General features: G+C 40.2%; 1 protein-coding gene across 3 annotated transcripts in view; it reads left to right on the top strand.

Moving 5' to 3' along the window:
• The window catches only part of TMEM108 (transmembrane protein 108), a 340,373-nt gene that overhangs the window by 158,871 nt on the left and 153,746 nt on the right, over positions 1-27,756 (top strand). For 2 of the 3 annotated variants that reach the window (XM_060196996.1, XM_060196999.1), the window contains one exon: positions 21,762-21,847. In XM_060196996.1, coding sequence (XP_060052979.1) covers positions 21,808-21,847 — 40 coding nt within the window. In that variant the 5' untranslated portion in view covers positions 21,762-21,807. The remainder of the gene's footprint in view (positions 1-21,761; positions 21,848-27,756) is intronic. The other variant, XM_060197000.1, reaches the window with a different exon arrangement.

Genomic DNA, 27,756 nt, shown 5'->3' with positions numbered 1-27,756 from the left:
GAATCTCTCACTCAACCCTTTCTGTCCATGAGCCACACATGTCTGTACTTACCTGTGGCTTGGTGAGTTTTTTTAAGAGATCCTCCTGGTCATATTTTGTTGAGTTTTCAGGTGATTTTTGTTGCTTTCCTTAGTTGATGGGGAGAGCAAAACACAACTGCTGCTACTATATAGCCATGGCTCCAGAAGTCTCTGAGTACAATTTCTTACCTCATCATGTGATAGTTGTCTGTATACCACCCCCTACTAGCAACTGAAGTCTTTTCTCTACCACCAGAGCTAACCCTTGTGTTGTGGTGCTTCCATATGGTGATGGAACTTAAGTCTGGGACCTTGTACTTGCTAAAGTATGTGCTCTACTGGGGAAGCCCATCCCAGTTATAGTTTCTAAATCAACTTCCTGAATGTTTAAACATATCACCATCAAAAAAGGAAGCAAAAACTCTTTGATACATTCGCTGGTATGAAATTTCATACTTTTCTTTTTCTTAAATATTTATTTCATTTATTTATTCCCTTTTGTTGCCCTTGTTGTTTTATTGTTGTAGTTATTATTGTTGTTGTCGTTGTTGGATAGGACAGAGAGAAATCGAGATAGGAGGGGAAGACAGAGAGGAGGAGAGAAAGATAGACACCTGCAGACCTGCTTCACCGCCTGTGAAGCGACTCCCCTGCAGGTGGGGAGCCGGGGTTCGAACCGGGATCCTTATGCCGGTCCTTGTGTTTTGCGCCACCTGCGCTTAACCCACTGCTCTATAGCCCGACTCCCTCATACTTTTCTTTGACAATCAACAGGAAAGCTAATTCTATTTTCCCTGCCCCCAAGACTCTTCTTAAATTTGAAATCCAGTTCTCCTTGCTTCAGTTGCTCTTGCCATACCCTTTAGCAAGTTGGAAACTGGAGTCTGGGAAGCAGTGTTCACTCACTCTCCTCTGGGTAAGAAATGATTTTTGGACTACATCCTCATTCCTGTTAGTCTTTTGTTTTGTTGGTTTCTTTTTCTTTTTCTCTCACATATACATTTCCTCTAGTCCCTCTAGCTGTGCTGTCCAGCACAGAAACTCTGTGTAGTTATTTAAATTGAAAATTTTGTTTCCTGGTAGCTTAGGGGGTGACACAGTTGTTGAAATGTTGGACTTGCTGCCTGAGGTTCTGATGTCCCAGGTTTAATCCCCCTCACTACCATAAGCCAGAGTTTAACAGTGCTCTGGTTTAAAAAAAAAAATTGTTTGGGGTAGAGAGCATAATGATTATGCAGAAACTCTCATGCTTGAGGTTCTGGAATGTTTGACTTTTTATAATTTTTATTGGTGATCTAATAATGATTGACAAGATTGTGGTATGTGAGGGGTACAACTCCATACAATTCCCACTACCAGTGTTCCTTATACTCTCCCCTACATTGGAAGTTTCCCTATTCTTTATCCCTTTGGGAATATGGACCAGAGATCTTTATGGGGTGCAGAAGGTGGGAGGTCTGGCTTCTGTAATTGCTTCTCCACTGGACATGGGCATTAACAGTTTGATCCATATCCCCAGCCTGTTTCTGTCTTTCCCTAGTGGGGTAGGGATCTGGGGAGGAGGAGTTCCAAAACACACTGGTGAGGTTGTCTGTCCAGGGAAGTCAGGATGTAATCATGGTAGCATCTGCAACTTGGTGACTGAAAAGCAGTAAGATATAAAGCAGGACAATTTGTTTAATAATCAGAAACCTAAAGGTCAGAATTCTTGTTGATGGTAGTATCTATAGCTATTTTGAAGGATCAGTTATTTAGTCAGTGTACTGAACACCACAGTGTGCCTGACCCAATTCTAAGCACTGAGGATACAGCAGGAGAAAAGACAAGACAAAATGCCTGCTTCCCTAGTATTTTCATTTTAATTTATAAAGCCTGCATCCAAAGGGTAGTGTATATCAATAGCTTGAGGAGGGACAGCCCAGGAAAACAAGTAGCTGATATATTTGAAGTAAAGCTCTTTTTTCTTCAACTTTGAAATCTCTGACTTGTAGATTTCTGATATGAACTGATTTACAAGACACAGATGACTTACACATTTGATTTACCTTTATGTATTGGCTGTTGTAATGTCTTATATTCTAGGTGAGTGGCTTATTTAAAAATAATTGTTCTAGGACTTAATCAATTCTGTCTGTCTGTGTTTAGAATTTCAATTTCATGAAAAGTCTAGTTACTAGTTGTATATAGCACAACAGGCACAAGAAACTTACTGCAGTTATTCAGTTGGTTTCCCTACCACAAAGCCCATGTGTGAGTTACTCATACTGGATTTAAAATTGCTAGTGGTTATCGTCAAGGTGTTGGGACGCAGAATGTTGGTGATGGATGTGGTGTAGAACTGTGCTTTGTTATGTAATAATCTTGTAAAGCACTATTTTAAAAAAATTCTAAAGATCTGAGCTTTTAATTTAAATCTCTCTAGATGTTAACTTGCGTTGGGTGCTAAGTACTGTTGGTCATGTAGTACTGTGTTAACATCTGTGAAGGTGACTCTGGGATCTTGCCTGGGATAGTTGCTCTGAGGCATCTGAAGTAGTGATGTTATGACCCATGTCAGAGGCATTTGCTTTGTTGTTCTCATCTGGGAAGATGGAGTCTTGGAGAAGTCTGTGTCTCACTGCTTCCCAACTACTGTCTACTGGTTTCCTATCCATTTTTTCTCCTCACAGAAGATCAGTACTTTGGTCCAAACTGATCTGAGTAGTTTGGGAGCCTAAACAACTTGGATTGTTTGGGAATTTTAAGGCATTCAGTAGCGAGTAGATCTTCCTCCAATTCGTGCCTCTCTGTTCTTACTCAGCTCCTGTGCACTTTCCCATCTTTGTCAAACCTCTTCTTAGCCTCAAAGACTTAGCTCAGATTCTGCTTTAAAATTTTTTTTTGTTATCTTTATTTATTTATTGGATAGAGACAGCCAGAAATCGAGAGGGAAGGGGGTGATAGAGAGGAAGAGAGACAGAGAGACACCTGCAGCCCTGATGCACCACTTGCAAAGCTTTCCGCCTGCAGGTAGGGACCGGGGGCTTGAACTCAGGTCCTTGCACACTGTAATGTGTGTGCTTAACCAGGTGTGCCACCACCCGGGCCCCTTAGCTCAGATTCTATCTCCTTCCAAAACCTTGGCCCCTATTTGCCAGAAGATATCAGATTTCCTTCTTCTGAAGTGACAAGGCATGTTTTCTTTAATGCTGTGCTTCAGGGTGCCTAGATTAATTTCTTTGGAAAACACTGAGTGCTATAAAATCCAAAGAAATGAATCTACAGGGAGTTGGGCAGTAGCGCAGTGGGTTAAGTTCATGTGGCGCGAAGCGCAAGGACCCGCTAAGGATCCCGGTTCAAGCCCCTGGCTCCCCACCTGCAGGGGAGTCGCTTCACAAGTGGTGAAGCAGATCTGCAGGTGTCTGTCTTTCTCTCTCCCTCTCTGTCTTCCCCTCCTCTCTCCATTTCTTTCTGTCCTATCCAACAACTATGACATCAACAATGACAGCAATAATAACTACAACAACAATAAAAAACAAGGGCTACAAAAGGGAAAAGAAAGAAAGAAAGAAAGAAAGAAAGAAAGAAAGAAAGAAAGAAAGAAATGAATCTACAGTTCACTCCTGCTCATACTGCATCTTCCTGCCCTATTATTCTCAGCAATTGTTTTGTGGTCTCTGGTAGAGAATGCCAAGTGCTCTGAGAGGCCTCCTTCCCCTGCTCTCTGTAGCTCTTGCACTGTCTCAGGCAGGAGCACAGGCCCCTGGCTCTCAACTGACTGCCTATTATAGTCCCCTGCAGCTTTCCCCCATCTCTTGGGAATTCTGATTTAATTAATCTGGTTTGTTCCTCCACAGTTTTAATGTGCAGACAGAGTTTAGAATTACTATACAGATTAGGTTCTTGGCTTCCAGCCCTGGCTTATCACAAAAAAGTCTCCATTTGGGAGACTTTAAATATTGCCCCAGTTAGAACTTTGGAAGGAAAGATCTTGGATTCTGTTTTTTAAAAACTCTGACCATCAACTGTTTGGGGGTGGAGGGAACACCAAGCTTGGTACTACTGATGGATATATTTTCCTAACCCTTTAGTCACCAAAACAAAGTAATGTATTAGCATAGGTAAATGATCTATTTATCCAACAAAGTTAAAGGATCTGTTACCCTTCCGGTTGTTGCTGGGGCTTGGTGTCTGCACAATAATGCCATCATTTCCTTATCCCCAGTGGACATATTTTCTGCTTTTTAATTTTTTTTCTTAGAGAGTCATAATAGGGAGAAAATAGGGCAAGAGATACCTGCAGCACATCTCTACCATGCTTAAAGCTGCCTCTTCCCCCTGGATCCCCCAGATGGGGACTGGGGGACTGAACCCAGGTACACCACAACCTGACCTTTTGAAGTTGAAAGTCTTAAAAAATCTTGGAATACTGTGATTTCACTGTGGGACTGAGTTTACCTGCACTAGTCTTTCTTTTATCTATTTTATTTATTTTTTGCTATTTTTGATAAGTGATTTAAATGTTAATTTACAAAATCATGAGACACAGCAGTATAATTCCACATTGTTCTCAACACCAGAGTTCTGTGTCCCCTTTCTTTCCATTAGAAACTGAAGTAGTTGTCCCAAAGTCACAAGAATAGGTTGACTATTATTTCTGTAACTACCTATATTTATGTATATTTGCCCTTTTTTCCTAAGACCCTGCCTTCTCTTCCTAAGTCACACTTACACCTGTTACTATTTCTAAATGTCTTTCCTTTTTTCCTGTTCATTTTCTGGATCCTGATGGAACTAGAGTTCAGAGCCCTTTGGTTATCTTTCCCTAACAGTTCTCCCTTTCTAGGAGTATGAACTAAAATTCTTTTTTTGTTATTATTCTATTTTATTTTTCTCAGTAGTGATTTCATAATGATTGACAAGATTCTGGTATAAGAGGGGGTACAGTTCCACACAATTCCCACCACCAGAGTTCCACATCCTCTATTGGAAGCTTCCCTATTCTTTATCCTTCTGGGAGTATAGGACCAAAGTTCTTTATGGGGTACAGAAGGTGGGAAGTCTGGCTTCTGTAATTGCTTTTCCACTGGACGTGGGCCGTGGCAGGTTGATTCATAAGCTTCTATCTTTTCCTAGTTGGGTAGGGCTCTGGAGAGGTGGGGGTTCCAGGGCCACACTGGTGAGGTTGTCTGCCCAGGGAAGTCAGGATGCAATCATGGTAGCATTTGCGTCTTGGTGGCTGAAATGCAGTACAGTAAATGTAGGGCAGAACAATAAAATTAAACAATAAAAAGGAAACAAAAAGTAGGAATAGAGAAGATGAGATTAGAGATCTTGGGTTGGAGAGAACCTAGGGAATCTAATTTAGGTATGTTCCTAGGTACCCATGACTTTAGTAATGCTTGTTTGAGCTTGATGGTTAACATGTAGGTGGGCTAGAGATGTTGTCTGGGAAGGTGTAGTCAGAGCTGAGAATAGGGCTAAATAGCTGGATTAGGGCAGAGAGTAGCTCCCAAACATGCAGAAAATATATAAATCCAATGAACATTTTTACTCCATCGATCTGACACAGGGCCATATATGTATTCACATTTAGTATAGGAGCCTGTGTACCTCTGAGTCCTTGTCAGTCTGAGTTTGCAGTTCATGATCACAGCTGGGATCAATCTAAGCTGCACACATTTCAAGACCATTCCTCCTTGAACGGGAGAGTAGGCTGACTCAGCCTCCCTTTGGAGAGTGGGGCATTCCCTACCGTTGCCCATTTCACAGTTAGGGAATGTTCCTAAAGAGGCTCACAAGAGGGCTTATGATGATCCTGATTAAAGTGTACACTGGGCCTTCTGGATACCGTAGTACTTACTCTACAGGTGATCACCACACCGGTTTGATGTCAGCCCACCCCATCTTGCCCAGTTATTTGTTTATTTCATTATAACTTTTAAAAATGTTTTTAAGTATTTATTTATTCCCTTTTGTTGCCCTTGTTGTTTTATTGTTGTAGTTATTATTGTTGTTATTGATGCTGTCATTGTTGAATAGGACAGAGAGAAATGGATAAAGGAGGGGAAGACAGGAGGAGAGAAAGACACTTGCAGATCTGCTTCATCGCTTGTGAAGTGACTACCCTGCAGGTGGGGAGCTGGGGGCTCGAACTGGGATCCTTACGCCAGTCCTTGCACTTTGCGCCATCTGTGCTTAACCCTCTGTGCTACCACCCAACTACTCATTATAACTTTTACTCTAACTCTGCATTCAAAAGATCTTCTCAGCTTGCTTGTAGAATCACTTGACATAAATTCCGTATATATATTTTAATTTTTTAAAAAAACATTTCCTTCTTTTATTTGATAGAGACAAAAACTGGGAGAGAAGAAGGAGATAGGTAGGAAGATCTGCAGCACTTCACGACTTGTGAAGCTTCCCCCTTGCATGTGGGGAGATTACATATATTTTTTAAATTCTTTATTTTTTATTTTGATAGGACAGAGAGAAATTGAGATGGGGGAGCTATTGAGACACCGACAGTACTGCTTCACCACTTATGAAATTTCCTTCCTGCAAGGGGGGTGACCAGGGACTTAAACCCAGAACCTTGGGCAGATAGTGTGCCACTGCCTGATTCCACACAAAATTTTCTTATAACAAATAAAATGTGAAATCTAAACTGAAGATTAGACTTCATCTGGAGGCAATGCCTGAAGGGGACCAGCTGCAAGGACTAGAAAATCAAGGCATGGAATGGCTTTAATATCTGAATTTTGGCTAGTTCTGTTTCTACTTTGCCAGAAGTGTTTAGCCAAACACAAAAGAGCTATTTATAACAGGAAAACGTCCCTTGTTCAGCTATGATATAATCAAGAACAATGTTAGTACCTAAAGCAACTTGTGCAAGGGATTTCAAAGACTTTTCTTGGGCAACGATTGCTGGAGCAACAAATCCAGCAATATCCTCTATGGTTGCAGATAAATTACTGATCATGTATTCATTCCATGCAGTGCCTAGCCAAGGGAAAAATATTCTCCCAAACTTGGAAGCTTTATTTGGGTTGACACCACCAAAATATTACTGTAATCAGTTTTGCCCTTTGTTCTATGATGAAGATTTAAGAATGTAGCTAAATGTGGAGTTTCTGATTGATCACACAATAAAGTAGGTATAACCAATACTCCAACTGAAATATAGTTAAAATACTAGCATTATGGCTTCACATTCCCCTGGCCTATAAGAGCCCCATAACCTCATTTGTGTTTAAATATATATATATGGTAAGAGAGAGAGAGAGAGAGGTGGGGATATTCAATTCAAAATCTGCTTCTCTTCAGTACCCTTTTTATTTTAATTTTTATTAGTGATTTAATATTTACAAAATTGTGAGACACAAGGGTATAATGCCACACCTTTCCCACCACCAGAATTCTGTGTCTCTTTTCCTTCCACTGGAAACTGCAGTAGTTTTCCCAAGGTCACAGTTGACTATTATTTCTATAACTACCTATATTTATATATATTGGCCCATTTTCCCTTTATGGTCTTGCCTTCTGTTCCTTTCTAAGTCACACCTACACCTATTGCTAATTCCAAATGTCCTTCTTTTTTTCCTCTTTCTCTGGGTCTTGGGGTCTTGATGGAATTGGAACTCAGAGTCCTCTAGTCATCTTTTCCTAACACTTCTCCTACCTCTGGGGGGTATGTGCCAGCATTCTTTATGGGGTGCAGAAGGTTGGAGTCCTAGCTTCTATAATTGCTTCTCCATTGAACATGGGCATTGGCAGATCATTTCAAGCCTCTGGTCTGTGTTTTCAGGCAAGTCCATACTATTTCTCTATGTAAATTACTTCATTATTTCCAGGTGTGAAGGTTGGTAGACCTCCATGTCAGAGGTCCTTTCAATTCTTTCTTGCAAGTGCCCATTCCCAGGGTGTAGTGAGGCAGGTCTCTCTTATGTGATTAACTTGTTTTTCCAGGTGCCTAGGTGGGGTTGGAAGCACCAGTTCTAGGCACCACAGAGACTGGTTCATCTCTTGTCAATCACCTTCCATTGTTTTTTCAGGTATAGTGGGTGAAAATGACAGCTTCCAGGCCTGAAAGCAGCACTAGAAGAAGATGTTGATAGGCCCAGGTTGGCAGAGACAAGATTACATATTTTTAAAGATTAAACCAAAACCACTTATTAAAACTGTCTTCACACAACCTCAGAATTACAGAAGACTTTATGGGAATTTAATTTGGATCAGAGATGCAAAAGGAGGAGATTGGGGTGGAGGGGAAGAGTTTGAGGTCAAAAATTAAAATTTAGTCATGACTGCTAAATGGTGAATAATTTCACATTCTGAAATCTGTTGCTAGTTCACAGCATATATGATGTGTTTAAATGTTCTTTGCCTATTTCATATGACCTTTCCTTTTCCTGTTATAAAATGTTGTCATGTCTTTCAGAACAAATGCATGCTGCCCAAAAGAAATATTTTAGGTCCCCAAATATTCAGTTTCTGAAAAATCTATTTTTCAGGTACCACAAAAGAAAAAAAATGGATGAGTCTGCTAGAGACAAGAAAATATCTTTTTCTTGAGTAGTGTAGTCAGAATGATAGAACATACTGTTTGTGTGTTTGGCATTACTCCAATATCATTTAATTCCCTGCCCTTAGTGTTTGGTTAGCCTTTAATAGCAAAATCACAAAAGACAAATTGTAGTGTATTTTTCACTACACTGAAGCATCTCTCTGTCTTTTCAACTGAAAAATTAAAAAAAAAAAATGGTGAATTCACCTTCTTTATCTCATCTTGGATGGAGCTTAAAGGGATCATGTTAAATGAGATAAGCCAGAAAGAGAAGGGTGAATATGGGATGATCTCACTCATAGACAGATGTTGGAAATAAGAAAAGAAGGGGAAACACAAAGCAGAACTTAGACTGGGTTTGGTGTATTGTGCCAAATAAAGAATTCTGGGGGTTTGAAGGGATGTGTGTTCAAGTCCTGGTGCATGGTGGAAGAGGACCTAAGTGGGGGCTTACAGTGTTTAGCAGAAAACTGAGAAATTTTATACATTTACCAACAACTGTATTTACTGTTGACTGTATAAATTACTAACCCCCACAATAAAAAATTAAAAAATAAAATGCAAAAAGACCAGTAGGCATGTGAATAAATGCTCAAAATCTCTGACTATAAGATAAATGAAGATTAAGACAAGGAGATACCACCTTGACCCTGTCTTGCATCAAATAGAATAGAAGCAACCTGTGGTGACAAGGATGTGGAGAGAATTAGTCCTTTTACACTGTTGGTGGGAATGTAAAGTGGCTCAACACCTGTAGAAAACAGCTTGGGTATTCCTCAGAAGATTGAAAATGAATCAACTTAAAGAACCCAGCAATCCTTTTCCTAGTAATCTTAATACATCTATGTATACCTGTGCTAGTGGCATTTTTCTTTCTTTCTTTATATTTATTTATTTTACTTATTTATTTATAAAATGGAAACACTGACAAGACCATAGATAAGAGGGGAAAATTTCCCACCACCAGAGTTCCATATCCCATCCCTTCTTCTGATAGCTTTCCTATTCCTTAACCCTCTGGGAGTATGGACCCATGGTCATTATGGGGTGCAGAAGGTGGAAGGTCTGGCTTCTGTAATTGCTTCCCCACTGAACATGGGCGCTGACAGGTCAATCCACACTCCCAGCCTGTCTCTCTCTTTCCCTAGTGGGGCAGGGCTCTGGGGGAAGTGGGGCTCCAGGACACATTGGTGGGGTCATCTGCCCAGGGAAGTCTGGTTGGCATCATGGTAGCATAGAGAACCTGGTGGCTGAAAAAGAGTGAACATATAGGGAGTCAGGCGGTAGCGCAGTGGGTTAAGCACATGCTGCACAAAGCCAAGGACCGGCCTAAGGATCCCGGTTCAAGCCCCCAGCTCCCCACCTGCAGGGGAGTCACTTCACAGGTGGTGAAGCAGGTCTGCAGGTGTCTATCTTTCTCTCTCCTTCTCTGTCTTCCCCTCCTCTCTTCAATTCTCTTTGTCCTGTCCAACAATGATGACATCAATAACAACAACAATAATAACTACAACAATAAAACAACAAGGGCAACAAAAGGAAATAAATAAATATTTTAAAAAAATTTTAAAAAGAATTAACATATAAAGTCATACATATTGTTGATTAATCATGAACCTAAAGGCTGGAATAATGCAGATGAACATTTGGGGTCTCTGTTTTGGAAATAGCTAGTAGGTCTATTTTAGATATATTCCAAAGGGCCCATGACTTTATTAGTTTTTTCCTGACCTGCCATCTGCTATACAGGTGGACCCAAGTTATTGTCTGGGGAGATGATGTCACAGCTGGAAAAAGGGCTAGAAAGCCTGATCAGGGAAGAGAGTAGCTCCAAAATATGGGAAAAGTGTATAAATATTGTTTACTGTAAACTCCATCAATTTGATCTGGGGCCCATATTCAGCTTAGGAGCCTATGTAACCTCTGCATCCCTTTAGGTCTGAACTCACCTTCTGTGGCCATGAATAAGGACATTCTGAGTTGCACCAGTTTCAGGACCCATCTTCCTCAGGTGGAATATAGAGTATGTTATCCAACCCCACTTCGGAGGATGGAACATTCTCTACCATTGTTGATCCACATTGAGGGAAAGGTCTTATGGGGACCCCCAAAGGGGTCTATTATGTTATTTCTGATAGAAATAACCAGCGATAGTGGAGAGAGGGATCTATTCGAGGTCTAGGCCCATCATTCTGTGCGGGACTCCTAGGACTCCCTGACTAGGGCACCAGCTGATGGGGTGGCCTGGTAGTGACTAAAGAGTCATCCTGGGAGCCGGGCGGTAGTGCAGCAGGTTAAGCATACGTGGCGCAAAGCGCAAGGAATGGTGTAAGGATCCTGGTTCGAGCCCCCGGCTACCCACCTGCAGGGGAGTCGCTTCACAGGGGAGTCGCTTCACCTGGTGAAGCAGGTCTGCAGGTGTCTTATCTTTCTCTCCCCCTCTGTCTTTCCCTCCAACAACAAAGACAGACAACAATAATAACTATACAATAAAAAAGGGCAACAAAAAGAGAATAAATAAATAAATATCTAAAAAAAAATTGGGAAGTGAATGGTGATCTCATGCCCTGCCCAGCCCATAGAGCACACCATGTTCAGTACCCCCACAAAAATTAAATTATGCCAGTCTCTTGCCCTTATACAGCTTTTGTAGTCCTTACTTTGATAAGGTTAGCTTTGGAGTGACTGAGGGAAGTGTAATAGGAAGTAGGTGAGAAGAGTGTCTCGGTCTAAGTAGAAACTATTTAGTTAGGAACTTTATGGTGTCTTTTTAAGTCTTTCTATTTGCTTGCTTCATTTATTGACTCACTGCAGACTATTGTGAACTTTTGCTTTAAGGTATATATTTTGCCCTAATTTATGGATACATGTGCACACCTGTTGTATCTCATGGAACCTGTTCTATACATAGGTTTTGAGGCTTTGTTAGAAAGTGAACCAACAGAAATGGAATTAGAGACTCCTATGAGAAAGGAAAGGTCTCACCCGAGTAATGATGCTGAAGGGTTGATATTCCATGCCTGACGTCTCTGGACACAGTCCAAAGTAAAGCATGCCGAGGTGGTACTCACTGCATTGATTAGGTTGGGATCAGTATCAGTTGGTATGAATTGAGAGAAGCATGCTGGAAAGTGATTCCCACCCTAGAGGTTCCAGGACTTGGGGAAATTTGGGCTTTATAGAGGAAGCGGGAGGTTCCTGCTGTCTTAGGGTTTAAGAAGGCAATAGACAGTTATTACTGTAATCAAATTATTTAGCAGTTGGGTTGACTTTGAAAATCCCATTGTTAGGATTTGCTGTATCACACACAATCTCACAATAATTTGTCCTTTTATGTTATATATAAACATATGTTATAAAGTAACACCACCGGTTGCTTCTGCTCTCCTGGTCTAAGCTTTTAGGAGAGTCAACATTTCAAAGACTCAGCCTATGGTCTGTGCATTAAAAAGTTGGAGACATTCATTCAATTTTTTAAAAATCATTATTATCTTTAATTATTTATTGGATAGAGACTGCCAGAAATCGAGAGGGAAGGGAATGATAGAGAGGGGGAGAGACAGAGAGACACCTGTAGCACTGCTTCACGACTTACAAAGCAGTTCCCATAGAGGTGAGGACCCAGGGGCTTGAACCCAGGCTCTTGTGTTTTGTAACATGTGCACTCAACCAGTTGTGCCAACACCCGGACCCGACATTCAATCAATTTTTCCCCTCTCATATTTATTAAATAGTGATTTATATGACTACAAGTTAATAGGAGTGTACATAAACACCATTCCCGCCACCAAAGGACTGTGTCCCATCCCATCCTCCCCTCCCCTGAAGTTGAACATCCACCATTCACCCTCCACTCAGAGATTTTTTTTTTTAAAGGAGACATTAACAAAACCATAGGATAAGAGGGGTATGACTCCACACAATTCCCACTGCTAGATCTCCGTATCCCATCCCCTCCCCTTATAGCTTTCCTATTCTTTATCCCTCTGGGAGTATGGACCCAAGGTCATTATGGGATGCAGAAGGTGGAAGGTCTGACTTCTGTAATTGCTTCCCCGCTGAACATGGGCGTTGACTGGTCGATCCATACTCCCAGCCTGCCTCTCTCTTTCCCTAGTATGGTGGGGCTCTCACCCAGAGATTTTTTACTTTGGTGCCCTACTTTTGGTTCATCCTTCCTTCCTTCCTTCCTTCCTTCCTTCCTTCCTTCCTTTCTCCCTTCCTTCCTTTCTCCCTCCCTCCCTTCCTTCCTTCCTTCCTTCCTTCCTTCCTTCCTTCCTTCCTTCCTTCCTTCCTTTCTTGTTTTGTTTTTTGTTTTTAACCAGAGCACTGCTCAGCTCTGGCTTATGGCGGTGCAGGGATTGAACCTGGGACTTTGGAGCCTCAGGCATGAAAGTTTCTTTGCATAACCATTATGCTATCTACCCCTGCGTCGTGGCAGTTCTGTTTGTAATCACCAAAATTTGCAAACTACATAGTACTACACAGTACCCAACAACAGATGAGTAGTTAAGGAAGTTGTATATTACACAATGACATACTACACAACTTAAGAAAGAATGAAATCTTTTTTGCTACAGCGTGGATAGAACTAGAAGGGGTAACAATGAGTGAAATACTCCAGAAGGAGTAATTTCACTCACAGATGGTCTCTTAAGAATTTCACTCACAGATGGTCTCTAAGAAAGAATCAAGAGTAATAAAAGGTGAAACCTCCATTGTCTATGGTCTATCACAGAAGATCTGGGGGCTCAGAGGAAGGGGGAGGAAAGGGAAAATAATTTTTGCACAAGAGTGGCCAAATCAAACCTTTCCTTCTTTTCCAGGTAATGACTGCTGCTTTTTATATTACTTGAAAAGGGGAGAGGACTAGAAGACTTTCCAGTTCTCACATTTTTTTCTTATTATTCTCTTCCCACCAGAGGAAGAAGTTCACAGCTTGAGCTGTGCAGGAGTGTATGTCCTTCCCCAACTTGATCCTCCTAAACCCAAGTCCTGGAGACTGTTTTCTGTTCTCAGACTCATACCAGTTGTCATAGTCAAGTTTCAACTGCTTCCTTAATTTCTTTCTTTTTTTTTTACCATCTTTCTTTATTTCTAATTAATTAATTAATTAATTAATTAAAAAAGGAGACATTAACAAAACCATAGGATAGGAGGGGTACACAATTCCCACCACCAGATCTCTATATCCCATCCCTTCCCTTGATAGCTTTCCTATTCTTTATCTCTCTGGGAGTATGGACCCAGGGTCTTTATGGGTTGTAGAAGGTGGAAGGTCTGGCTTCTGTAATTGCTTCCCCACTGAACATGGGTGTTGACTGGTTGATCCATACTCCCAGCCTGCCTCTCTCTTTCCCTAGTAGGTTGGGGCTCTGGGGACGCGGAGCTCCAGGACACACTGGTGGGGTCGGTTGTCCAGGGAATTCTGGTCAGCATCCTCTTGGCATCTGGAACCTGGTGGCTGAAAAGAAAGTTAACATACAAAGCCAAACAAATTGTTGAACAATCATGGACCTAAAGGCTGGAATAGTGCAGATGAAGTGTTGGGGGGCACTCACTGCAGACTATTGTGTACTTTTGCTTTCAGGTATATATTTTTCCCTAGTTTACGGATACATGTGAACATATGCTCTATCTCAGGGGACCTGGCCTATATCTAGGTTTTGGGACTTTGTTAGGAAGTGAACCACCTGGGATGGAATTAGAGAATACTATGAAAGGAAAGGTCTCACCCGAGTAATGAAGCTGAAGGGTTGTCATTCCACACCTAAAATCTCTGGACACAGTCTGAAGTGAATAATGCTGAGGTTGTGTTGATTAGGTTGTGATTGGTGGATGCAATATTATTTGATATGAATTGAGAGAAGCATGCAGGAAAAGTGTGCTCCACCCCAAGGTTCCAGAACTGGGGGCAATATAGGCTCTATAGTGGAAATGTGAGGTTCCTGCAGTCTTAGGGTTCAAGAAGACAATGGACAGTTATTGCAACCATCACATTATTTGGTAATTGGGTTAACTTTGAAAAGTCCCTTTGTTAGGATTTGCTGTATAATACCCAACATCTTGTATATAGCTGTGCCACCAGTTGCTTCTGTTCTCCCTGGTCTAGGCTTTTGAGAGAATCAACATATCGAAGTGACTCAGCCTATGTATTAAAAAGACTCAGTCTGTGTTTTAAAAAGTTCGAGACATAACAAATTTTCCCCTCTCATATTAATTAAATAGTGGTTTATGTGACTACAATTTAATAGGAGTGTACATAGACACCATTCCCACCACCAAAAGACTGTGTCCCATCCCACCCACCCACCCCCGCCCCACCGCCGCCCTGGGTAGCCGAATGTCCACCCTCCCCCTCACCACAGGGTTTTTACTTAGGTGCCTTACTCTGCTTCCTCATTTTCTGACCCTCTTTACCTTGTGGTCATTGCAGACTGTTCAAAATGTGTCATTTTGGGGTTCAAAGTGACAGTTTGTTCTTAGCTAGGAACATGCTTATTGGATAACTCAAATCTATCCTGCTCTGCACAGGTTTGTGAAATGACTGCTAACGCAGCATCGATACTGCTTTTGGGGTTACAAATGTACTTTTATTGTTGTATATGGATAATTTTTGTTATATACTTACATAAATTTGTGTTATATACAGATTCTCTCCCCACCCCCACCGCGGGGGACTAGTAACCTGAGACGTAAGATACCTCTTTTTTTTTTTTAAAGTTATTTTTTATTGGGGGTTAGTGGTTTACAGTAGTATAGTCTTTTTTTTTTCCTTACCACTTCTATCACCAAAGGTCTCTGTCCCCATCCCCACCCCCACAGATAACCACTATAGTTCTTAGATATATGCTGATTTTTTTCCATATTCATATGTGCAATTCTCTATTTTCCACATATGAGTGAAACCATTCTGTAGTTGTCCTTCACCTCCTTACTTGCTTCATAAGCATAATCCAATTCCATCTACTATATCCCAAAGGACACAATATCATCTTTTTTGTTGTTGAGTAATACTCCATGAGCATATGCCCCATAATTTTCTTATCCAGTCATTTGTTGAAGGGTATTTTGATTGTTTCCAGTTTTTGTTGTTGTGAATAAAGCCACTATGAACATGGGGGTGCATATATCCCTTTGAATCAGTGTTATGATATCTTTTGGGTAAATGCCTGGGAGTGGAATTGTTGGATCATAAGGTATTTCCATTTGTATTTGTTTAAGGATTCTCCATATTGTCCTTCATAATGGCTGCACCAATTTGCACTCCCACCAGCAGTATAGTAGAGTTCCTCTCTCTCCCCACATCCTCTCTAAAATTTATCTTCTCTTGTTTTATTGATGGAGCCCATTTTCACAGGTGTGAGGTAGAATCTCAGTGTGGTTTTAATGTGCATTTCTCTAATGATGAGTGAATTGGAGCATTTCTGCATATGTCTGTGGCCATGTTTATCTCTTCTTCAGAGAACCGTCTGTTCATATCTTCTGCCCACTTTTTAATTGGATTGCTCTTTCTGTTGAGCTGTATGAGTTCTTTATAGATGTTTGATATCAACCACTTGTCTGAAGTATAGTGTGCAAATATCTTCTCCCATTTGCTGGGTTTCCTGGTTATCCTTATGGAATTTTCCTTTGATATGTATAAGTTTTTTAATTTGATATAGTCCCATTTGTTCATTTTTGGTTTTGTTTCCCTTGCCCATGGGGTAAAGTCTCCAAATGCATCCTTAATGTTAGGGTCCTGAAATGTTTCACCGATGTACTCTTTTATGTATTTTATAGTTTCAGGTCTAATCTTCAGATCTTTGATTCATTTTGAGTTAATTTTGGTGCATGGTGTTAGGTGGTGTTCTAGTTTCATTTTTCTTTCTTTTTTTTTATTTAAGAAAGGATTAATTAACAAAACCATAGGGTAGGAGGGATACAATTCCATACAATTCCCACCACCCAATCTCCATTTCCCACCCCCTCCCCTGATAGCTTTCCCATTCTCTATCCCTCTGGGAGCATGGACCCAGGGTCATTGTGGGTTGCAGAAGGTGGAAGGTCTGGTTTCTGTAACTGCTTCCCTGCTGAACATGGGCGTTGACTGGTCGGTCCATACTCCCAGTCTGCCTCTCTCTTTTCCTAGTAGGGTGTGTCTCTGGGGAAGCTGAGCTCCAGGACACATTGGTGGGGTCTTCAGTCTAGGGAAGCCTGGCCGGCATCCTGATGGCATCTGGAATCTGGTGACTGAAAAGAGAGTTAACATACGAAGCCAAACAAATTGTTGAGCAATCATGGACCCAAAGGTTGGAATAGTGGAGAGGAAGTGTTAGGGGGATACTCACTGCAAACTCTAGTGTACTTCTGCTTTCAGGTATATATTTTGCAGTAGTTTATGGATATGTGTGAACATATGCTCTCTCTCACAGAAACTGGTGTATATCTAGGTTTTGGGACTTTGTTAGAAAGTGAACCACCTGAGATGAATTTAGAGTGTACTATGAAAGGAAAGGTCTCACCCAAGTAATGAAGTTGAAGGGTTGTCATTCCACACATGAAGTCTCTGGACACAGTCTGAAGTGAAGCATGTTGAGGTGGCAATCGTTGTGTTGGTTAGGTTGTGATCGGCGGATGCAATATTATTTGATATGGATTGGGAGAGGCATGCAGGAAAGTGGGCCCTATCCAAGGGTTCCAGGACTGGGGGAAGTAGAGGCTCTATAGTGGAGATGTGAGGTTCCTGCTGTCTTAGGGTTCAAAAAGACAATCGATAGTTAATGTTATCATCACATTGTTTGGTAATTGCGTTAACTTTGAAAAGTCCTTTTGTTAGGGTTTGCTGTACAGTACCCAGTATCTTGTATATAGCTGTGCTATTGGTTGCTTCTGATCTACTTGGTCTAGGCTTTTGAGAGAGTTTGCATATCAATTACACAGCCTATATATTAAAAAGATTCAGTTTGTGTTTTGAAAAACTTCGAGACATACAATTAATTTTCCCCCTCTCATATTAATTAACTAGTGATTTATATAACTACATTTTACTAGGAGTGTACATAAACACCATTCCCACCACCAAAAGATTGTGACCCATCCCTCCCACCCACTCCCACCCCCCACTGTCCCAGGAAGCTGCATGTCTACTCCTCACCACAGGATTATTACTTTGGTGCCCTACTTACAATTTGGTCAGGTCCTGCTTTTAGTTTCCCTTTCAGATCTTCTTCCTCAACTTCTGTTGATGAGTGGGATCATCCCATACTCATCTTTATCTTTCTGATTTAGCTCACTTAACATAATTCCTTCTAGTTTCATTTTTCTACATGTGGTTGTCCAGTTCACCCAACACCATTTGTTAAAGAAACTTTCTTTCCCCTACTCACTGTTTTGGCCCCTTTATCATACAATGTGCTTATACATGTGTGGGTTTAGTTCTGAGCTCTCTATCCTGTCCCATTGGTCTGTATATCCATTTTTGTTTCAAGACCACATTGTTTCAACTACTATTGCTTTATAATGTAAACTGAAGTCAGAAATTGTGATGCATCCATTTTCTTTTTTTTTTTTTTCTCAGGAGTGCTCCTGCTCTTCATGTCTTTTATAGTTTCACATGAATTTTTGGATAAGTTGTTCAATTTCATTGAAATACATCATTGGGATTTTAGTAGATATAATATTGACTCTATAGATTGCTTTGGGTAGGCTTGCCATTTTAATGATATTTATCCTTTCAACCCAAAAACAGATGTTCTTCCATTTCTTTGTATTATTCTCTATTTCTTTTAACAATATCTTATAGTTTTCATTGAAAAGATCCTTCACCTCTTTTGTTAGATTTATTCCTAGGTATTCTTTTTTTATTTTATTTTATTCAATTATAAATGAGATTTCTTCCTTGAGTCCCATTTTCACTATCCCATCTTCTGTATAAAGAAATGGCATGTATTTATGAGTATTGATTTTGCAACCTGCTACTTTACTGAGTTTATTTTATTTTATTGGAGTTTTTTGTTGTTGTTTTAGTTGTTGATGGGCTTTTTGTTTGTTTTTTGTTTTTATCAGAATATTGCTCAGCTCTGGTTTATGGTGGTGTCGGGGGTTGGAACCTCAAGCATGAGCGTCTTATTGCATAATCATTATACTATCCAACTCATCCTACTTTACAGAATTTATTGATGATTTCCAGTAGTTTTTTTTTTTTTACATATTTTTATATATAGATTTTTGTTATATACAGATAAATTTTGATTACTATAAGGTGAACATAGTTTTCTAGTTTTTCATTTGTATTTTGTCACTTCCTTTTTTAAATTTATAGAAACATTTATTGTGTGTTTCTTATGTAATGAAATTGATATTTTTTCTTATTGCTTCAGAGTTAGAAAAATTTCTCTACTCCCAAGTAGAGGAAGAATTTGTCCATATTTTCTTTTAGTATGTCTATAGTTTACTTTCTACAATTAAAAATAAATCCTGGGAGTCGGGCGGTAGCGCAGTGGGTTAAGTGCACGTGGCATGAAGCGCAAGGACCAATGTAAGGATCCTGGTTGAGTCCTCCAGCTCCCCACCTGCAGGGGAGTCGCTTCACAAGTGGTGAAGCAGGTCTGCGGGTGTCTGTCTTTCTCTCCCCCTCTCTGTCTTCTGTTGTGCTCTGGCTGTTTCATCTTCATGGCCCTTCTTTTTTTTTTTGTATTTAAATGTTTAATTCACTGAAATTTATGGTATATGGAATTTGGAATGAGTAAAGGTTTATTTTTTTTTACACCAGTCTGCGTCTATTTACAAGTCTTAACTTGAAAGTTCATTTTAAAATTTTTAAAAAATTTTAATTTATTTATAAAAAGGAGACATTGACAAAACCATAGGATAAGAGGGGTACAACTTCACACAATTCCCACCACCAAAACTCTGTATCTCATCCCCTTTCCCAATAGCTTTCCTATTCTTTAACCCTCTGGGAGTATAGACCCAAGGTCATTGTGGGATGCAGAAGGTAGAAGGTTTGGCTTTTGTAATTGCTTCCCCCCTGAACATGAGCATTGACAGGTTCATATTTTACACATTACTTTGATACGTGTCTTTGATATGTTTCCTTTGTCATATGCTATATTTCCATGTGTCCATTTGATCTATTCATGTGTCACTACCAAGTCGCTTCAATTGTAGAGACTTTAGAGCATGTTTTAATGTCTAGTAGAGCTGGCAGTCCTTTCTTCCTTGCACATTATCATGTGCCCTAACAGGATTCTTACTGAAAACAGACCAAGGTAATCATGGCCTGCAGAATGGTAATGAAACAATTTGATCAGATATTGAGGGTGATTCAGTATAAAGCTTGAAGGATTCTGGTTACTATTGAAACTAGATTTTTAAAAATTTAATTTAATTTTTTTACTAGTGATTTAATAATGACTGATAAGATTGTGAGGTAAGAGTGGTACAATTCCATGCAATTCCCACCACCAGAGTTCCCATATCACATCCCTTCCATTGGAAGGTTCCCTATACTTTATCCCTCTGGGAGTATGGACCAAAAATCTTATGTGGTTCAGAAGATGGGAGGTCTGGCTTCTGTAATTGCTTCTCAGCTGGATATAGGTGTTGATAGGGCAATCCATACCCCAAGCCTATTTCTATCTTTCCCTAGTGGGGTAGACCTCTAGGGAGGTGGGGTTCCAGGACACAGTGATGAGGTCATTTGCTCAGGGAAGTTATATTGGTGTCGTGGTAGCATGTGCAATTTAGTGGCTGAAAAGCATTAACATAAAAAGCAGAACAAATAATAATCAGGAATCTAAAGGTAAGAGTATAGCAGATGAAAGTTGGGGTCTTCATGTTGGAAGATGCTATTTTAGGTTTGTTCCAAGGGGCCCTTGACTTTACTAAATTTTGCCTGAGCCCAACAGCTAACATGCAAGTGGGCTAAAAGTATTGTCTGGGGAGATGGTGTCAGAGTTGGAAATAGGACTAGAAAGCTGTATCAGAGAAGAGAGTAACTCCCAAATATGGGAAAAGTATATAAATACTGTTGATTTTAAGCCCCATATCTATTCATATTTAGCACAGGAGACTGTGTAACCTCTGCATCGCTGTTGGTCTGAGCTCATATTCCAAGGTCATAGCTAGGAACATTATAAATTGCACTCATGAAACTAGATTTGACAAGGAAATATGTAATGGGCCTAGGAGAAGGTTCAGAAAATCAACTACAGAATATCTGTTGGTGTGAATTAGAAAAAAATAAATAAATACAAATAGTCAATAGACATAAAGTGCAGATTGAAGCAATGAGATAGACTATAAGTCAGTTTAGTTGGAAAATATTCAAAGACATGATAATTTTTTGTCATTGGGTAGAATATTACCTAGTAGATATTTTAACATGCTATTATTGATGAAAAGCAGTTTGATAACATAGTTCAAAAGCCTTAAATTGTATTTTGGTGATTTATTTTCTGGGAATTTATTTGAAAGAAATACTGTGTGCCATGTAAAATAACAAGACAGGAGGAAGTTTCTGTAGCTGAGAAGAAATATTAGAGTGTATTCTATATAATAAAAGAGCAATCAACATGAACACTGGGTTGGGCACAGCAGTTAATAGTATTAATAGTTTGTACCATATATATTCCTATCTGTTTTTTTCTGTTTAACTATAGTTTTCAAATATTTTATTCTAAATGTATCTCTTTTAATCAGAGAGTAATAGAAAAGTTATCTAATATACTGGGTTGTAAGGAAAGTCATGACATGTTTTTCTTTGTTTTTCTGTGCAAAAATGTGCTGTGACTTTTCTGATAACATAATAGTACCATTTTGTGTGAATGAAATATTTTGTTGTATCTGTTTGATAATACCATTGCAGAAATAAAATTGGGCATTTCTTGTTTCTCTTTCTATTTCAAAAGTATAGCTTGAGGGAGGTTAATTACTTGTCCTCAAAATTTCTGAAGCCAAATTCTTACTCTCTAATTACACATATGAGTGTCTGTCAATGGGGAGTTTAGTTTTGAGATTTGACCAGTTGATTAATTGGTGGCTTTATAATGTAGATTGTGGTAAATTAAAGTGTGGTGTAGCCATTCTGAAAAAAAAATTTCCTTCAAAGTCAGTTAGATTTTATAACCAGTACCATGTTCAGCAGAGTTCTTTCTGGCTGTTGATTCGAAATATATTCCCTGGATGAAACAATTTTCTTCTCCCAATTTCCCAGACAGAATCATGAATAAACTGGAGGATAAGCAAGACCAGATGATACCATGAAGAGAAGTTTACAGGCCCTCTATTGCCAACTATTAAGTAAGTTGACATTGAATTTCTTCTTTCTCAGACTATACCACTGCTATTGTTTGTCCAATGTTAAAAACTTACACACTTTCTGAAGAAAGATCAAGGTTTGGTCAATGAAGGAAAACAGTAAATTTTTCCTTTCTTTTATCCAAATAATTATCAAGCAGTGACTGATTCTGTTGTCTAAGTATTTGTTGCACTATTGACTCTTAAGATAGTTCTAATTGAGGTGCTAAGCATAGTTAAGAGCAAATGTCAAAAGCATTGTTGTCTGTGGTTTTGTGGTAGAGTTCAGGGTATTCCAATGTGACCTTCTGGTAGAGTTTCTCATTCAAGAAATGGTAGGCTGCATTTTGTGGATTTTGTAACATGAAACTTTTACCAGTGACTGCCCAGGGTTTTGGCTGAGAATGGCTTACACAGTTACACATGTATAAATAATGCTCAAATAATGAGCAGCAAAAATGTGATTTCTTTATGCTTGATGGTAGAATAAAGAATGTTTAATTGTGAACATTTAATGTTGTTCATGAATTTTAGGGTAATATAGCAGTTGCCATTTAATGACTGTATGACCTTTGGGATTGGAATTATTGCTGATTAAATGTAAAAAAAAAAAGCAATAGCAATTAGTGGGCTTGATGTTCAGATTGATTCAACTGGAATAAAAAGGATTGCCTACTCCAGAAGTAGCCAAAGCCGTTGACTTGATAAGACTTGTAATCTATTGATGTCCATTTGGTTCTTGCTGAAAAAGTATATGGAGGACCAGTCTTTCTTAAACTGAGTGACTTGCTGGGAGAATAGTGTAGAAAGACATTGAAATACCCTGTCAATTAACTCTTGGGTTTTAAACAGTTCAGTTTATGTTGTACCTCCAGAGCAAGACATTTTATCTGGGAAGTACTTCTTTCTTCTAGTGAAATCTTATTTCCTGAAATATAGATCACATCAGCCTGTTTTCAGCTCTGTTGGGATATTACCAAGTATTATAGAAACTCTTTCTTCATGGGGCTAGATGCTTTATTTTTAATGATCAAAGTAATATTTTATTTACAAAATCTTTTATTGAGGCAACAGGTTATACAACTGTTTTAGGTGTACAGTCTCAATATTTTTAAATAATGATAAATTTACTTGCTGGAGAAAAGAAGTTACAGATTAAAGAAATAGTGCCATTAAGGAATGATGAATTCTGCCTTGATGAAAGAGGGAACCTTTGAAGGATGAGCAGGATGTTCACTCATAACTGCATTCTCTCCTGTACTATGCTGTGTTGACCACACGTGGTAGCCCTTTGCTTGACCTAGAGAACAATACACAGGCCCCTATCTTACTTAAGGGGAGGAAGCAGAGGATATTTCCCAATAAGGATTTAACATCCTAACTTGTAGAATTTAGAAGGAAAAGAGTACCACCTATTCTGTCCACTTTACCTGGGATCTTATACCTGAATTGTGTACACACATACCTGCTAATTCTGTTATTATCCGTCTTGCTGGAATAGTCCAGAATTTCCTGCCTGCTCAAAGCCAGAGAAATAATCAAAACTCTGCACTTCAGTCCTTAATATGAAGGGGAAAGTTTTATTTTGTGATACTGCACAATACTGAGAATGGGGTTCTTTCCACAAAAGATTCTGTGTTGGCTGTTTCTAAAATCTTCCAGTTGGGAGGTGGGGCTGGAAGTTTGGGCCCTGATCTCTCTTCACAATGTTTCCTCCTGTTCTTCCAGCAAAGGAGTGTGGACAGTGCCTCCTATACCTACATCCTTCCTAAGAAACTCAAACTTTTTTTGTTTGGTTCCAACACTCAGCTATTCCAGACATACAGATAAGCTGGTTGAATGAGAAGTTTATTTCTGAGAGGGATTCTCTGTCTCTTGTGTGATGCCTGGAGCTGAGCAGGAGCCCTAGAAATCCCTTGAAGTGAGCAAACTGTCATTGGTGCTGACTCAACTCTAACTCATCCTTAAGATGGAAAGCAATTTGACTAAATTAATTAATGTCAGGATGTGCTTCGTTAGTTAAGAGAGTTATGGAACTATTTAGTAAATCTCAGGGGTATTGCATTCTTCATCTGCAAATTAAATTGTATCTTAATGCAAATACTATTTTGACATCATTTCATTTTAAACAGTATTGAGTAAAGCAGTTTAAATAGGTAAGCTTCTCAAGACCTGGATCTTTCTAAGCCATTGGCCTAAAATCTTCAGATTGTTCCTCTTCCTGGTTCGTTCCTTCCTGAAATAGAGAACTTTTTCTTTCTTCTTTTCTTTTTTCTTTTTCTTTTTATTTAAGAAAGGATAAATTAACAAAACCATAGGGTAGGAGGGATACAATTCCACACAATTCCCACCACCCAATCTCCATTTCCCACCCCCTCCCCTGATAGCTTTCCCATTCTCTATCCCTCAGGGAGCATGGACCCAGGGTCTTTGTGGGTTGTAGAAGGTGGAAGGTCTGGCTTCTGTAATTGCTTCCCCGCTGAACATGGGCGTTGACTGGTCGGTCCATACTCCCAGTCTGCCTCTCTCTTTCCCTAGTAGGGTGGGTCTCTGGGGAGGCAGAGCTCCAGGACACATTGGTGGGGTCTTCAATCCAGGGAAGCCTGGCCAGCATCCTGGTGGCATCTGGAACCTGGTGATTGAAAAGAGAGTTAACATACAAAGCCAAATAAATTGTTGAGCAACCATGGGCCCAAAGCTTGGAATAGTGGAGAGGAAGTGTTAGGGGGATACTCACTGCAAACTCTAGTGTACTTCTGCTTTCAGGTATATATTTTGCACTAGTTTATGGATACGTGTGAACATAAGCTCTCTCTCTCACAGAACCTGATGTATATCTAGATTTTGGGACTTTGTTAGAAAGTGAACCACCTGGGATGGAATTAGAGTATACTATGAAAGGAAAGGTTTCACCCAAGTAATGTAGGCTCAATTAAAAAATAAATAAGTAAAATTAAAAAAATAAGCGGGGGGAGAGGGAGAGAGAGAGGTACAGACACCTGCAACACTGCTTCACTGTTTGTGAAGCTCCCCCCTTGCAGCTGGGGACCCGGGCTCGGCCCTTGGTCTCTGTGTATGATAATGTAAACCCTCAACCATGTGTGACAATGGTTGGCCCCTTAGCACAGGAATTTTAAAAAATTATTTATTTTGACCACAACACTGCTTAACTCTGTCTTGTGGTTTTGGGAATTGAGCCTGGGACACCAGAGCTTCAGACTCTAAAGTATTTTTGTATAATCATTATGCTGTATCCCCAGCCCTGTACATGATGTCTTAAATGCTGAAATGAGCTTTTGTCTTAACACATGCATTTTGTCAAAGTCTCATGGGAACATGCAATTATTACCTTTACAAAGGTGACAGACACTGGCTGTCATTCAGGCTGGAATCTGGGAAGCTCCCCCAACCTAAAACCTACTGCTTTGAGGTGGCTTCTTTCATATCTCCCTCTCCTTCTCACCCATTCCCCTTTCTTCTGTTTTTGGGAGGAGTCGGGGGGGGGGGTGACTTTTGTCACCAGCCTCTCTCTTCTCTTAATTCTTCCTCCAAAGTTTTTAAGCCTTTCTTCTCCTGGGAATAAATCATTCTTTATTTTCCCCAGGTGTCCTAGTAGCTCCTCACAGTGAACTCCTTTCCTTTGTCCTGACTGTACCAGAATATTATTCTCTATGAGCTGTGGGCAGTCCTGTTACTCCTTTCTTTCTAAGCATCTTCAATTTCCCTGCTTGCCAAATGTGTATTAGCTCCCTCTGACTGATGTACAAATTATCACAAACTTTTTGGTGGCATGAAACAGCAACAACACACACACACACACACACACACACACACACACACACACACACACAGTCAAAGGGTCAGAAATCTGAAAACAAGGCTTCTGCAGGACCAACCCCTTCTCCCTGCGGGGAGAAGCCTTCCTTATTGGTGATGCTTCAGTGTTTCTTGGTTTGTGGCACATCGTTGCATATTTGACCACCATTCATACAAGTATAGCACGACACTGCTAGAGACCAAAGAGTTGTTTATATAAATGTACCAGGCACTGAGCACAGAACCCAAATCAAAGCTAATCAGTGAGTGGTGAGTCTGTATTGATAAGTGAGTGGAGGGAATGGGGCCAGTGAGTTTCTACAGCTTTTTGGAAAAGTTTTTACCCTCAGTGTTCATAAAGTGAGGGCAAGAGAACACAATAATCACTGGTGGATAGAAAGCTGAGTGTCAGGGGCCAGGTGGTGGTGCACTTGGTTAAGCACACACATTACTGTGCAAAAGGACCCAGGTTCAAGCCCCTGGTCCCCACCTGCAGAAGGAAAGCTTCACAAGTGGTGAAGCAGGGCTGAAGGGGTCTTACTGTCTCTTTCCTCTCTACCCCTCCCCTCTCAATTTCTCTTTGTCTCTATCCAATAATCAAAATGAAAAAAATTTTAAAAAACATTAAAAAATGATATATATACACATACATATAGATAGATAGATACAGAGAGAGAGAGAGAGATAAAAGAAAAGAAAGCTGAGTGTCTCTCAAAAGCAGTAGTTTGGAGGCCAGCTGGTGGCACACCTGGTTAAGTGCTCACATTAAAATGCTTAAGGATCCAGGTTCAAGCCCCTAGTCTCCACATGCAGGGGGAAAGCTTCATGAGTGGTGAAACAAGGATGCAGGTGTCTCTCCCTCTCTATCTCCTCCTTATCTCTCAATTTCTCTCTATCACTATCTAATGATAAATAAATAAATATAAGAAAACTAATAATTTTTTATAAAAGCAGTAGTTTGAGCTAACCTGTAGGCTTCCAGAGGGACTTGCGGCATTTGAGTGCAGCAGAGCTGTGAGATTCAGAGGATATGAGAGGCTCTTTGGCATTGAGCCCCTGAGGCAAGAGCAGCTGTAGCCACAAATCCTGTGCCCAGAGGTACTTGGTGCACAGAGTCTGTTTTCTGGCCTTGCCAGTGAACACAAGTGCTTAGTATATAATTAAGCTATGTTTGACTTAACAAGCAAGAAGGAGGATCTGCAGTATCTACAAAGTTGAACCAAACATGGCTCACACATGTAAACTTCTTTCAAACTTAGAACACACAAACAGGGGCCAGGTGTTGGCACACCCGGTAGAACGCACATGTTGCCATATGCAAGAACCTTGGGTTCAACCCCTAGTCTCCTCCTTTATCAAAATAAAATGTAGGATGTGAGGGCGATCTGGCTGCGACATCTGTCACCCCATTGATCGCCAGGTTTGATTCAGCTGATCTGGCTGACTAGGCGGGTGTCCCCTTCCTCCCTCACCGCTCCATGTGCGTCCCTCCTAAAGCTGCGCACTTAGTTGAAGAGGACAGCCTTCCCCAAATAGAGACGGACCAGTCTTCAGTTCAAGGGTTTACGAGTAGCTGTGTTCCCCTGCTGGGACCTCCAAACAAGCTCTCAAATAAAATGTAAAGATTAATAAAAGTCATCATTCTTTAAAAGGGGGAAGAAAAAGAAAAAAAAACAAAAGTAAATAAAAGAGCACAGGGGTAGACTCAAACAGAGCAGAGAGCCCAACACCAGAACATCCCTGATCCCCTATAGCTCCATGGAGTTATTGGACATGTGTTATCATACATGAAGTCTTTTGTGTGTGTACTATCTTATTCCTCAGCTTCAGTCCTGGTCTGGCAATACTGTTTCCTCTTCCCCTGCCAGAGAGCTGACTGATGCTGGGAGCAGGCAGGTTCTTTCTCACATCATGCAGCTTGCTCAGGAGGCCAGAGTGACAGGTGTGTGAACTGACTCCACGAGGGCCTCCAGACAAATCTGTTTCCTGAGGCTGCACATCTGTGGGAGAACAAGATCAGTGTTAGATTCTGAAACATCATATGTCTCAGGCTTCTGCCACGGCCCGAAATTAATTATCAAGTGGCAGTTCTTCTC

Source organism: Erinaceus europaeus, chromosome 1 (assembly GCF_950295315.1).
Source record: "Erinaceus europaeus chromosome 1, mEriEur2.1, whole genome shotgun sequence".
In the NCBI taxonomy this organism is placed as follows: Eukaryota; Metazoa; Chordata; class Mammalia; order Eulipotyphla; family Erinaceidae; genus Erinaceus; species Erinaceus europaeus.
The sequence above is the reverse complement of the archived record's forward strand: the minus strand, read 5'-3'. Positions and strand labels throughout refer to the sequence as shown.